The 15,443-nt window shown below is 43.8% G+C and overlaps 1 protein-coding gene across 2 annotated transcripts in view; it reads right to left on the bottom strand.

The window, feature by feature from the left end:
* Window positions 1-15,443, bottom strand: part of FNTB (farnesyltransferase, CAAX box, subunit beta) — an 84,662-nt gene that overhangs the window by 62,382 nt on the left and 6,837 nt on the right. For both annotated transcript variants that reach the window (XM_067733136.1, XM_067733126.1), the window contains exon 2: window positions 619-683. In XM_067733136.1, coding sequence (XP_067589237.1) covers window positions 619-683 — 65 coding nt within the window. The remainder of the gene's footprint in view (window positions 1-618; window positions 684-15,443) is intronic.

The raw sequence follows: 15,443 nt of genomic DNA on the forward strand, positions 1-15,443 counted from the left end.
TTCAAATTAATAAGTTTCTGCTTATAATCCTCCTTTTGGAATTTCTGACATCAAAGAGCTCAGAAGGCTTCAACTTACTAAGCACCAAGGAAAACAAAAGGCATTTTATTTCTCACTTGAAATGTCGCCCTTGGGAATCTGCTGCACAATCACCAGTAAAGGCCAGGCTGGGAGAAGCTCAAACTTCTCACATTTTCCCAGTCAAGTCATAATATACATCAAAGGAATCCATCCTTTGCCATCCCCCTGGACTCTACATCTGTTTCAAAGTGTTATATGAAAAGCTTGAGAGTTCTGAACATCAGCACAGCAGGTCAGAACTAAGCTTCAAGATCATGAACTTCCTCTCTCCACCTTCAGAGCTCAGAGTTCAGGCCCTGAGGGCATCCCCATGTAACAGCTGATGGCTCAGTTCAAGTGAGCAGCTCCTCTAGACAGTATTCTAATAGTGGTAGGAGCTGGGGTCAGGAGCACCTCCAGGGAGCCCCAAGGTCAGGGAACACCAGCCTCACAGCAGACTCATCCCCTGAGGTTGGACAAGCTCAAGGAGGAAAGAAGAAAGGCTCCCATGGGAGATGGTATTTCCCGGATCCCCTCAAACACTTAACCACAGCTTACCTTGGTACAAGGTGGTTGAACTTGTAAGAACTGAAGACCTCTTGGATCTTTTCTTCTACTTTTGCCTGGTAAGGATGCAGGAGATGGGAGAGAGAAAACAAATACAGATGAGACCTTTATCCACTTTATGTTCCTACTGCCACAAATGCCTACCAGCTAGAGTTCCTTGGTGTGACTTTGTACCTCACAGCATAACAAGACTGCATTCAGGGGCTCTGCAGGATGACAGGCTTGGGACAAGGACAGAAAGAGAAAGAATGCCCTGTACCACATTAGCATCACAACCGACTTCTCCAGAAAACTAATCCATGGTATCCAAACTAATGGCGATTCTGGAGTTTGCCACCCTGGCACCAGTTACTCAGGGAGCAGGTGAAGATGGACCCCTTTTGCTTGAAAGACCTGTTCTTGCCTGCTCTATGAAGTTGTTTAGGTGTTCGTTAACCGGCCATTCTCAAATATGCAATTAATTTCTGCCAAGGGTCCTACTTCTTATTGTCAGATTTAATGGTTTAAATATAGATTGAACAGTATTAAAATCCCCAAAGGGATTTACAAGAATATCAATCATGGAAACACCAAAGAAATAGCACACCTGGTCATTGGACCTGTGTCACACACCAGACTCCACAGTCCCATAAAACAAAGAATCTCGGAAAGTCAGGTCACAAAGGAATGAGATGACCTGTCTCCTCTGAAGATCACACCATGATGTAGTCAGACAGCACAGATTCTGTAAGGAAAGGGTACGGCAGTGCACGAGGGGGCTGGTCAACGGGATACAGGGTTTCACCTTCACGGCCATCCCTGCTTTGTGGTGAGGCAAGTCCTTGCTGAGATTTCAAGATATATAATAATGTCCTCTCTGGGAAATATCAAAAATGCATTATTTGTTTCTGAAACACCTGAGTTAGAGCTTCCAGTCCCTTTGACAAGCTTCCAAAAATCACGATGAGGGGAGCAGTGATGTGAGTCAGCTAAAATGGCAGTCCATCTAAAATTCATTTATATTTGGTTTTAGGATATGCTTTGGTATTTGCCTTTGAACATGAGTTTCAGGGATTACCTGGCCAAGAATTTATAATACTTCAAAAAACAGACTGAAGTCACTGTGAGAATTCGACTCAGAAGTAAGAAAGTTCTCCCAGACCCCTCACGATGCTTTCTCCATGCCAGACACTGATGTGGGACTAATACAAAGCACCAGCCTAAATGAAACACAGACTGCATTTTTCAGTCGTGCCTTCCTTGGCTATACGTTGAAAGGGATAAAAAAAAAAAAAAAATACGAGAAACATATGTCAGGAAGATCATGAAATAAAAATATTTGCCTACCAGGTTTGGACACACAGTGTTTCTGGGCAGGAGCGTGCTGTTTCCCCCTTTGCCTGCCAAAGCAGTAAAGCTATTCTTTCTACTTCACCCGAAACTCTATCTCCAAGATTCGATTCAGCCCCAGCGCACAGAGGTCGAGTTTTCGGCATCACTAGGAGTGGAATCGCTGGATCATTATGATAACTTTATGTTTAATCATTTGAGGAACTGCCAGACTGTTTTCCAGAGCAGTTGTACCATTTTATATTCCCATCAACAGTATATGAGAGCTCCAATTTCTTCACATCCTCAGCAACACATTATTATCTATGTTTCTGATCATAGCCATCCTAGTGTGTGTCAAGTAGTATTTCACTAGTTGTTTTTTTTTAAATAAATTTATTTTATTTTTGGCTGCGTTGGGTCTTCGTTGCTGCGTGTGGGCTTCTCCCTAGTTGCAGCGAGCGGGGGCTACTCTTCATTACGGTGCATGGGCTTCTCACTGTGGTGGCTTCTCTTGTTGTGGAACACGGGCTCTAGGCATGCGGGCTTCAGTAGTTGCAGCACGTGGGCTCAGTAGTTGTGGCTCGCGGGTTTAGCTGCTCCGTAGCATGTGGGATTTTCCCAGACCACGGCTCGAACCTGTGTCCCCTGCATTGGCAGGTGGATTCTTAACCACTGAGCCACCAGGGAAGCCCTCACTATAGTTTTGATTGCCTTTCCCTGATGACTAATGATGTTGAGCATCTTTTTACAGGCTTATTGGCCATTTGTAGATATTCTTCGGAGAAATGTCTATTCAGGTCTTTGTTCGTTTTTTAAAGTGGGTTGTCTTTTTATTAATGAATTGTAATAAGTCCTTATATATTCTATCAATAGATACAAGTTGCTTGTCATATTCCCATTCTGTGGGTTGTCTCTAGGAACTAGTGTATTTTTTAATAGAAAAAGATCACTTCAGAGCACAAAGTATGATTTTTAGAGTACAACTTTTAAAATAATACTAGCAATAAACCTGTATTTTTTTTGACAAATAGTAATGGATTAATATACAAATTTAAAACTAGTCATCTGAGGATAAGAAAATGAAAGTCATCCCCAAAATATAACATCCTTTTTTGCCTCTCCTTCTCCACATACAGTCTGCTAGTGTGATATAAATCGTAGTAATTTTGTCACTGGGAAGATGTAAGCATTCTTTGAATGTTCTGATTTGCATAGTGGAAGGAAAGGAAGAAAGCTAGTTGTATACAGAAGAGTTAACACAGCAGGCCTGAGACTACCATCCTTAGAAAGGCCTACTTGAAAGGTAGACCCTGGCTGGAGTCTGGGAGCCTGGATCTCCGGAGGGCTCTCACCATTCCCAGAACTGATAAGACAGGCTCACTAAGCCTAAACGGTGTAAACAACATGGTTTATGGTGAACAGCTATCTTCCTTCTGGGAGTCTGGAATTATGCTAGAAAGAGGGTGCCTATGTGACCAGCCCCAGTAAAAACCATGAGCGCCCAGTCTCTAATGAGCTTCCCTGGTAGCTCTGCGTGTGTGGTCACAGTTCAATGCTGGAGAAATTAAACACGTCCCCTGTGACTCCACTGGGAGAGAACTCCTGGAAGCGTGTGCCTCGCTTCCTGCAGACTTCAGCCCACGAGCCTTTTCCCTTGGCTGATTTTGTTCCGTAGCCTGTTGTTGTAATAAATCATAACCATGAGGACAGCTATATGCTGAGTTCTCTGAATCTTTGTGTAAGCAGATAAGGTAGAGGGTCCCCGGAGAAAGAAAACCAGTCATGGCTTTCTTGACATAAGAGAGGCCATTTTGGCCTAAGCCATTCTGGGATCTAAGCCTGGCCACAATGCTTGCCCTTTAATAGGTCTTAGAAATCAATGATCTTAAGAGAAGAAAGAATGCAGATGCTGACTGTTATCAGGCAAGAGAAATAACAATAGCGAAGATAATATATTAGTTATAAAGACTCCCAGTTCTCTTTCAATGGTAAAGAGTAGCCTGAAGCCTCAACCACCAGATGTACTGGAACCTAAGGGCTGATGATGTTGACCTTTTCTGAACTTCTGACTTCAATCAACTAAAGCTTGGACTCTCTTGACCACCCAAGCCCCATCATGAATATGCATGTGCCCTTAGCTTAAAATTTCCCCAATTTTGCTGTTGGGAGAGACACTGCTTTGGGAAAGACCCCCAGTGTTCTCCTTACTTGCTGCAAGGAATAAATCCTTCCTTCTCCCCATCTTTGGCTCCGTTGTGTCTTTTGGCTCAACACTCACCAAGAGGCAAACCAGTTTTCAGGTAACACTAGCAGTGAATCAGTGAACCTAGGAGTGGTCTTGGGGACCTCCAAAACATGAGGAGAATTAAAAATTTAGCCTTTGGGACAGAATTAAGAGAAGCAGTCACAACAATTGCATCATGTCTATGAAGCAAGATCTATAGTTAAATTCCTTTTTAAAATTTTATCAAAATTCTCACTTTAAATATAGGAGAACTGGGGGTAACTATTAAAAAACAAAGTTACCTAAGTCATGAAGAACTCTAACACTACACAGCTCTCAAATCAGAATTAGGAAGGGAGGAAGGGAGGGAGGGAGGGAGGGAGGGAGGGAGGGAGGAAGGAAGGAAGGAAGGAAGGAAGGAAGGAAGGAAGGAAGGAAGGAAGGAGGGATTGGCTTCAACATAGGGATGCTAAAGCATGTCTGCTTTCCCTGGCCTTTCATTTTATCTTGAATTTCCATGTTTCCTTTCCATCCCAAAGGAAGGGACCCTTCTGTTTTAGTTAATTTCTCTTTTCTGCATGAGAGCTCCCACAGGCAAGGCAGCTATCAACTGAGTACAATACAAAGGGTTATTAACAGCCCTACAATAGCAGATAATTTTCTCTTGCATAAACAGCAAAAAGCCCATAGGTTCATTTCCCTTGAGCACAAAGCACACAGTTTGTGACCATGTTAATGAAAATGATATGGCTCTCTTGGGAGGAGGATGACATCCTAAAGCATCTGTTCGGTTTCAGGAACATTGCTACATGAAATGTTATAAGAAATGCCATCAGGACTAGTCACCAAAAAATTCAGTCCCAAGGGATTAGCTCTTCAAAAATTTTAAACAGCCTGAAATAAAGGAACCTTGATTGGCTCCTGATTCAAAACACACACCAAAAAGATATAAAAAGAATCTTGAGACAATTGGGGAAATTTAAAAATAAATTGGAGGGAATTCCCTGGTGGTGCAGTGGTTAGGACTCCGTGCTTTCACTGCCGAGGGCCAGAATTCAATCCCTGGTCAGGGAACTAAGATATCACAAGCCACATGGCTTGGCCAAAAACAAAACAAAACAAAAAAATAAAACATAAAAAATAAATTGGATATTAAATGATATTATACAATTACTTTTAATTTTCTTAGGTGTGATATTATTGCCCTGATGTAGAAGAACATTATTCTTAAGAGACGCATGCTTTATTATTTAGGGGTAAAGTGTCATAATATCTTCATCTTACTTTCAAAGATTCGGGGAAAAAAAAACAGTCATATACATATATACACGTGTGTACATACACACACATATAAACATACACACACACACCCCCAAAGGAAAAGTTGTGTCCATCACTGTGAAACAGGAGGGAAGGGGGCAGGGCACTACCCATGAAAGAATGACATAGCCGGAGGACATGACATAAACTGATTAGAACCAAATGGGTCCAAGATGGCAGACAAGTCAACTTCCACTAGACCTTGAGTCTCAGTATACACTCGCTGTAACACATCAGGAAGCTAAATGACACACCCACAGGCACCAAGACAGTTCTAAGACTGACCATAAGGATCAAAAAGTGGGCGGTGGGGCTTCCCTGGTGGCACAGTGGTTGAGAATCTGCCTGCTAATGCAGGGGACACAGGTTCGAGCCCTGGTCTGGGAGAATCCCACATGCCGCGGAGCAACTTGTCCTGTGAGCCACAACTACTGAGCCTGTGCGTCTGGAGCCTATGCTCCGCAACAAGAGAGGCCGCGATAGTGAGAGGCCCGCGCACCGCGATGAAGAGTGGCCCCCGTTTGCCACAACTAGAGAAAGCCCTCGCACAGAAAAGAAGATGCAACACAGCAAAAATAAATTAATTAATAAACTCCTACCCCCAACATCTTCTTTTAAAAAAAAAAAAGTGGGCGGTGGCCCAATTCCTGGAAATCCCCGCCCCTTCCCAAAATAGCTGAAATACTCCTGCCACTCATTAGCCTATGAAATTACCCAACCCTATAAAAACTGACAACCCCTTACCCTGGTGCCTTTCTCACCTTCTGAGATGGTCCACACTCTGTCTGTGGAGTGTGTTTCTCTCTAAATAAATCTACTTCTTTTTTTTAAAAAATAAATTTATTTATTTATTTATTATGTTTTGGCTGCATTGGGTCTTTGTTGCTGTGCCCAGGGCTTTCTCTAGTTGTGGTAAGCAGGGGCGGAGCACAGGCTCTAGGCACGCGGGCTACAGTAGTTGTGGCACATGGGCTCTGTAGCTGTGGCTCGCGGGCCCTAGAGTGCAGGCTCAGTAGTTGTGGCACACAGGCTTAGTTGCTCCGTGGCATATGGGATCTTCCCGGACCAGGGATTGAACCTGTGTCTCCTACATTGGCAGGTGGATCTTCAACCACTACACCACCAGGGAAGTCCCTAAATCCACTTCTTACCTATCACTTTGTCTCTCACTGAATTCTTTCTGCGATGAGACATCAAGAACCTGAGCTTCATTAAGTCCTAAAACCAGGTGTGTGATCTCAGTTGGAAGAACCCTGGTTATTCCTAATTCTGATTTGTGTGAACCCTGGTTTTGGCCAGGTTCAAGTCCCAGCCTCGTGGGTTCAAGTCCCAATCAGGTTTTTGGCCGGGTTCGAGTCCCGCCACGTGGGTTCAAGGCCCAATCTGAGGTGCATGGTTTCAGCTGGCAACCACGAAGGGATGGTGATAAGGTAAGAATGTTGAGAGTTAGGTTTTGGTCCTAAAGAGGCCCTTGTGATGCTGCGAGCCAGTATACTGGGGAGGATGCTCTGCCAGTGTCTGCTCATTTTTGAGCGGTAGGTCAATCCTGTTGCTTGTGCACATGCAACAGCAGATCCAGGACAGAATTGTTAATCTCTATACTCATCTCCCTGACTCTGAGGTTTTTCTCCTACATTCTTGCATTCTTGTTCATTCCTACTCCATTTCTTTCTTTCTTCCACTAACCCCAGAAAACCTGTGTGACCACCAAGGTGTACTTTTTATTGCTTTTACTCCCCTCCCTCTGACCCTTAGAAGTGCTGACCCTTTTTTTTTTTTTTTTTTGCCGTATGCGGGCCTCTCACTGTTGTGGCCTCTCCCACTGCGGAGCACAGGCTCCGATGCGCAGGCTCAGCGGCCATGGCCCACGAGCCCAGCCGCTCCATGGCATGTGGGATCTTCCCGGATCGGGGCACGAACCCGTGTCCCCTGCATCGGCAGGTGGACTCCCAACCACTGCGCCACCAGGGAAGCCCCATAAATGCTGACCCTTTATTCCCAACTTATAGCTAGACCAACTCCCACTCATTATCAACACCATTGGGGATGTCTTCTATGCTGTTTCTTTGTGACAACTTTTTGGGCACTAACACCTGGTTGGGAGACTACCCTGGAAGGGACAGCATCTAAAGTCATAAGTGCAAATCTTCACCAAATTGCACGGTGGATTTTACTTAAGAGTGGAGTTTTGGACAGCTCAGGAGCTTGTCTAAAATGGGTCAGGCTGCATTAATCCCAACCAATACCCCTCTGGGCCATATACTCTGGGATTGGGAAAGATTTGGACAACAGGAATTAAACGGAAAAAACTTAGTAGGTTATGTAATCAGGTTTGGCCGCAATATGAGTTAGGAAATTTAAAATTGAGTGAAGTACCCTGTGTTCAAATTTCCATGGCCTTGTATCTAGGCAATGGAACCCAAAAGGAATTTAAGGCATGTGTAGCTTGGAGGGATAACTCTAGGAAGTACACTGAGTACATTTTAACTGACCCACCCTACAGGGCCATGGATCCCGAAGGAACGTGGTTCCCTTCTCCCCCGAGGTACAGGCCCTTTTGGCTATGCATTTCATAGCCCAGTCTGACCCAGACATCAGGAGCAAAATTCAGAAAACAACTGCTGGTCCTCAGACTCTGATGAACAATTTGTTCCAATTGGCTTATTTGGTTTTCGGTTAATAGGGATATGGTCGAAAAGGCTGAACGCACCCAGAGAAATATGCAAAAGGCCCAGATGACGGCAGTGGCTTTGTCCACTCAGAGGCCACCAAAGGGGAAGTTGGCTTTTCTGGGCCAACCTGACCCTGGCAGACCACAGGGTCCATGGGTAGCCATACAAGGCCAGTGTACCCTGTGTGGATACAACGGACTGGAGGGAGGATTGTGATCAATGTGCCCTTTGCAAACAGCCAGGGCATTGGAAGAGGGAATGCCCCATACGCCAGAGAGCGACGGGGGGCCCCTCAGTCATTGATGGTTTTGCAATCAGAAGACTGAAGGGGCCCAAGGCCGAAAGTGGCTCTGCCTAGAGATACCATCTACATAACTAATGTAGAGCCTTGGGTGGTCACTGATGTCGTGGGCCACAAGACAGGATTTCTTAACGACACTGGTGCAACCTTGGTCTTAACCCAAAGGATTGGAAACCTTAGCAGTCATAAGGAATACATAATGGAGCTGTTAGGGAAGAGACAGGGGCACACCTTCCTGGAACCCCTTTTGTGCAAGACCAATGGCCAGCTGTTTTTACATTCCTTCCTGTTTGTGCCTGACTGTCCCATCCCTTTAATGGGAAGAGATTTATTAACTAAGTTAGGGGCCACTCTGTTTCTTGAGGGGCAAGGGAACCACCCTCATCACCAAATGGTTCTAACAAAAAGCAACAAGGAACAGATAATCTGAAGCTAAAATAGAAGACTTAGTAGACCCTGGAATGTGGACTATCGAGGTTCTGGGCTTGGCCAAAGGTATCCAGCCAGTGGTTATTAAGTAAAAAGGGTTATATAGCGTCTAAATATAAGGTACACATTTCTTAAACCTAGGGAAGATCCTCAAAATTGTTTGTAAATAGATTACCAAAACAGGAGGCCACTGGTCTGACTAAACTAACCATAGCTGATATTCAGAGCCTGATAGGAATTTTGGAAGAGGCTTTCTCCCCTAAGCTAAATGAGGAAAAGTAAAACTTTCCAACTTAAATGAATGGGTATGTCAGTCCTTCGATATCATTGAGGTAACCACCCAATTCTCTGAGAAAGAAAACAAGACTGCCCTTGTTTTACAAATGTAGTCTTTACAGGACCAGAGGTGTGGCTCCCAAAATAATCCAAAACCCACCAATCCTTTTACCACTCCCCAGACCTTCCCTATTTATCTTAAGAGACTTGTAAGTGTTAAACAAAGGGGAAACAGTCATCCTAGGAGGAACTTGCCAGTATCTTTGAGATGCAAATGTCCTATCTGGTCTTCTCAGGAACCCTTATCTCTGCCATCTTTTTAAACGCAAATTTTAAAAAAGAGGGTAAAGTAATTTAGAACTTGACTTGTCAAGGATAAATAGAAATCCTAAGTGTCTTTTCTGTAAACACTAGTAAAAAGGGTTTAACCATTGACATAAGGTGACCTTGATTTGTTCCATCTGCCAGAAGCCCAATTTGAATCCAACCCCTTGTAACTGATAGGTTTTATGTTGTATCTGACTCAGGACTGAAATTTTGGAATGGGAACTATGAGGCCTCTGTGTTTGTTTGTGTGTTCATATGTATCTATATGTGTGTTGTGGGCGTGTGATATTGCCAAAAATGAATTCGTAAAAGAGCTCTACTTAACTGGCTAAAAAAAAAATTAAGTGTTTATATAAATACTCAGAAATAGAAAATAATCTGGCCAGAATGCATTTCAGGTTCATGTCATCTGAAAAATATTCAGTACTAAACTGATATCTGGTATTGAAGGTGGCTTAAGCTTGTTGGTTTGATTAACACAGACCTGTTAGAGTCATCAATGATCAATGTCAAGTATAATCCTTCTGTTGTACCTAGGTTTATTAGAGGTCAAATAAGACCTTTTTCTGTTACAACTTTGTCAACAAGTAACTCAATGTGAAAAAAACTTTTAGGAAAAGTAAGATATGTGTTTTTAGTAAAAGAAGGTGTGAAGAATGAAGAATACTGAAAAGAGTTATACATGATCAGGATTTTCTAAGACTGGATTAAATTTAGTTGGGTAAATGGATTTTGCTGGGAATGGGCTGGGACAAGACTGGATTTGGTATGTTTCTTTGCCTTTTAAGTGATCTGTATTTGTTTTTGAGATCTCCTGTAACTTTAGTTAGGGAATAAGTATTGTCTCACAGTGACCTATGATCTTATTTGACCAAGTGTTTTGAAACTTTTTGACAAGCTTCCCAAATGTCAAATTTTAATTGTTTCTTTTGATTTCCAGCTAACTTTGGGGTAGAGGGCCCCTGAGGTATCTCAGAGAGAAATATTTAACTAGGATTATTTCGTATGTTAAGTTAAATGTAATCATTCGTAACTCTGGCTATTATAACCACATTTCTTTATCGATTACACTGTCACCAGATGTTTAACCATGCCTTTTGTCATTTACTGATATTTTTGTACTCTGATGCTGTTACAAAAAGTGCTTCATCATCAAGGAGATTCACAGAAAGGCCTTGGAAGCAGTTACAACAGTTCCACACCAAGATGATGGCTATGCGAGGACTCCAGCCCATACTGACTTAGAACAAGGAGCTGTATTGCCCCCTGGGGCCCCTAGATCAGGCATCCAGAGATTTTTACTCCCTGACAGGCAGGGTGAAGCAGTTACAGAAGACGGACCATCGCCCTTCTGCTTCCCATAAGAATATGGGATAGGGGCTTCCCTGGTGGTGCAGTGGTTGAGAGTCCGCCTGCCGATTCAGGGGACACAGGTTCGTGCCCCGGTCCAGGAGGATCCCACATGCCACGGAGCGGCTGGGCCCGTAAACCATGGCCGCTGAGCCTGCGCGTCCAGAGCCTGTGCTCCGCAATAGGAGAGGCCACAACAGTGAGAGGCCACAACAGTGAGAGGCCCACGTACCGCAAAAAAAAAAAAAAAAAAAAAAATAGGAATACGGGATAAAATCTCTGAGGGGGCAATGAAACAGGAGGGAAGGGGGCAAGGCACTACCCATGAAAGAATGACATAGCCGGAGGACATGACATAAACTGATTAGAACCAAATGGGTCCAAGATGGCAGACAAGTCAACTTCCACTAGACCTTGAGTCTCAGTATACACTCATTGTAACACATCAGGAAGCTAAATGACACACCCACAGGCACCAAGACAGTTCTAAGACTGACCATAAGGATCAAAAAGTGGGCGGGGGCTTCCCTGGTGGTGCAGTGGTTAAGAATCCGCCTGCCAATGCAGGGGGCATGGGTTTGAGCCCTGGTCCGGGAAGATCCCACATGCCGCGGAGCAACTAGGCCCATGCGCCACAACTACTGAGCCTGTGCGTCACAGCTACTGAGCCTGTGAGCCGCAACTACTGAAGCCCGTGCGCCTAGAGCCTGTGCTCCACAACAAGAGAAGCCACCGCAATGAGAAGCCCAAGCACCACAATGAAGAGTAGCCCCGCTGCACGAAGATAACGCAGCCAACTATAAATAAATTGTTTTAAAAATTAGAAATCCCCGCCCCTCCCCCAAATAGCTGGAATACCCCTCCCACTCATCAGCCTATGAAATTACCCACCCCTATAAAAACTGACAACCCCTTACCCTGGTGCCACTCTGGCCTTCTGAGATGGCCCACCCTCTGTGGTTCTCTCTAAATAAATCCACTTCTTATCTATCACTTTCTCTCTCACTGAATTCTTTCTGTGATGAGACATCAAGAACCTGAGCTTCATTAAGTTCTGAAACCAGGTGTCTGATCTCAGTTGGAAGACTGTGGGTTTTGGCCAGGTTCAAGTCCCAGCCTCGTGGGCTGAAGTCCCAAACCGAGTTTTGGCTGGGTTTGAGTCCCAATCTGAGTTGCATGGTTTCAACTGGGTTATCTCCACCTTTGTCCTTTTTTTTTGTGGGGGGGGGGGGTGCCAAGCTGCACGGCATGTGAGATCTTAGTTCCCCCGACCAGGGATGGAACCCATGTCCCCTGTGGTGGAAGCAAGAAGTCTTTAACCACTGGACCGCCAGGGAAGTCCCTCCACTTTTGTCCTTGACAAGACTATCTCACAATTTTGTACAGGTAGAATTTGCAGAAAACTGATAGTAATGCAAACAATTTCTGTCCACAGAAATACAAATTGTATCTAGTAAAATGGAAGTACTTGTAAATGCAAGTATAATGAATATCGCCCAGTTTTGCATCCATTTGCAAATTTACTTCAGCATCCCTATCTGACTTTAAAGGTGGTATGTTGAGTTCCTGTCTGAACTAGTTGTAATATCTTACTGGGTCCATGAGTCAACTAAAATCTTGGACATGTGTTCATTTTATATTTGTGTGAGTCGTGATTTTATCTTCTTTTAAAATTTATCCTTGAACAGTTTATATGGCGGAGCAGGGGGGATTAGGTGGAGGACAAACAGATACTGTCAATTTTTCTGTATATTTGACATTTTTTGTAATAAAAAGTTAGAGGAACCAAGATTCCATCACAACTTTATCTAGGTATAAGAAAGATTTTTGAAAAGTCAAATACATCTGCACACACACACACCAGTACTTTATATGTATAGTAGCTAAATAAAGGTTTAAACCAATTAGAGAGTGTTTCTGTCAATTTAAAAGCAAAATACTCTACAGTGTGACACCGGCAGAGACTTTCCTTGACCAAACTTTAGTCAGGCTCCTCTGAATCCTCCTCCCAACTAGGCCTTGACTTTTTTTTTTTTTTTTTTTTGTGGTACGTGGGCCTCTCACTGTTGTGGCCTCTCCCATTGCGGAGCACAGGCTCCGGACGCGCAGGCTCAGCGGCCATGGCTCACGGGCCCAGCCGCTCCGCGGCATGTGGGATCTTCCCGGACCGGGGCACGAACCCATGCCCCCTGCATCGGCAGGCGGACTCTCAACAACTGCTAGGCCTTGACTTTTATACTTTCATGTCCATCAGCCTATCACCTATTTTTAGCAAGAATCCTGCTAAGTTGGTTTAGCCAGAATCCCTCATCCCCACTATCTGATCAGGTTCCTCATCCTCCACCATCCCCCAGTGATGTCTGACTACCTTGGCCTGCCTTCACAAGGAATCCTTTTAAATCAGTTTAGCCAGATTCCCCACCTACCTTTGATGATTCCTCTTACTAATTTACCATCCACCAACCCCCCACCTTGCTCCTTGGCTATAAATTCCCACCTTTCCTTGCTGTTTTCAGACTTGAGCCCAATCTCTCTTCCCTACTGCAAAACTCCAACATAGCAGTCCTCCTTGAACAAAGTCTTCCTTTAACAAGTGTCATGAATAACTTCTTCTTTAACAATACCTCTCCACACCCACCAGTAGAATGACTAAAGTTGAAAAGAGGGAAAACACCAAATGTTGGCAAGGATGTAGAGGAACCAGAGCCCTCACACATTGCTGATGAGAGTGTAACATGTCTGATCACTCTGGAAAAGGCCAGCAGTTTCGTTTAAAACTAAACATACACCTACCCTGTGATCCAACGATTCCACCTGTAGGTTTTTACCCATGAAAACACATGATCATAAAAAGACTTCTACGAGAATGTTTATAGCAGCATTATTCATTATATCCAAAATGTGGCAACAGCTCAGTTGTCCATCAATAGGAGAATGGATTAAAAAACCAGCAACAGCAACCATTAGATCAAGTAGCTCAGAGGCAGTTTACCTGCAACCAAGCTGATCTTGTTAAGTATGTAAACTCTCAGGTCATAGACGTATAGAATCAGAAACTACTGGGATGGGGCCCACCCAGAGGATTCTTTTTAACAAGTCCTCCAGAGGATTCTGATGCATGCTAATGTTTGATAGATCAAAGGTTTTTTTTTTTTTAGTAGTGGTAACAGTCACTGGATTTCAGCTCAGAGGCTGATGCTTGAGTTTGACATCAAATAGGACTTTCTTTTTTTTTTTTTTTTTGCGGTACGCGGGCCTCTCACTGTTGTGGCCTCTCCTGTTGCGGAGCACAGGCTCCGGACGCGCAGGCCCAACGGCCATGGTTCACGGGCCCAGCCGCTCCACAGCATGTGGGATCTTCCCGGACCGGGGCACGAACCCATGTCCCCTGCATCGGCAGGCGGACTCTCAACCACTGTGCCACCAGGGAAGCCCAGGACTTTCTTAACTTATAATTATTGCTGGGTTTTTTTTACCGTGCTCACTACACTTTTCTTCTTCTTAATTAGCAAAGGATAAACGAAGGTGAGAAGGTAAAACATTCCTCTGAACAAATATCCTAATACTTTGAGTACAAAATTCAGAGGGAGGTCAGAGTTGACCTAGTCTCCTCAACCAGCTGGCAATCCTCTCTATCAAGGCTGAGATCCCTTATGAACCATGGGTTCTCAACCCTAGCTGCATATTAGAATTACCTGAGGAGCTTAAAAAATACTGATGCCTGGGTCCCACCCTCAAAGGCTCTGTTTTCATTGGTCTAGGGTACAACCCGGGGTGGTGGGCAAGACCAAAAGCTCCCCAGGTGATTCTAATGGTCAGCCAGGTTTGAGACCCACTGCCCTCACTGCCAATTCCCTTAAAAAAAAACCTTGTTTTAACATCAGGTGTTCCAGAAGTAACGAAGGAAAACTAAGTTTAAATCATAAACCAAAATGAACACTAGAAAAAAGTTCCAATGGCCTACAGATCCACAGGCTATGTTATCAGCAGTAACCTGCCTCATTCAAAGGACAGGTGCTTATCATCACTGTGCTATAATAGTCAACAATCCTCCTCTAACAGCATTTTCCATTAAAGAATTCCTAAAAGCCCATGCATATATGAAAACTTGGTTTAAGGCACAGATGGGAAAATCTAATATCAAAGGAAAAAACATGGACAGTAAGTGTTGCTAGTGTAAAAATTACTTCCTATCTCTGATCCTAAAAATAATAAATAAATTCCAGGTTGATTAAATTTGAACATGAAAAACTTGAGTCAAGTCATTAAAACAGCAATATAGGAGAATATCTTTATATTCTTCGGATAAAGATTTCTTCAAAAAGCCCAAACTATAAGGAAAAGGACAAAGAAGAACATAAATATAAGCAAGGTTAAAGGCAAACAAGAGCCTAGGGGAAGATATTTGGAACATATGTAAAAGATACTATTTTTCCCAAATTAAGACCGCTGACCACCAACAATATCAAGTCTTAGAGAGGATGTGGACAAACTAGATCTCCAGTACACCACTAACTAGTGCTTAAATTACTAGAGTCACTATGGAGGGCAACATGGCAGCAGGTAATAACACTGAAAAGGCACAGACCCTACAACCCAGCAATTC

The sequence above is a fragment of the Pseudorca crassidens genome, chromosome 1 (genome assembly GCF_039906515.1).
Source record: "Pseudorca crassidens isolate mPseCra1 chromosome 1, mPseCra1.hap1, whole genome shotgun sequence".
NCBI classification, from domain to species: Eukaryota; Metazoa; Chordata; class Mammalia; order Artiodactyla; family Delphinidae; genus Pseudorca; species Pseudorca crassidens.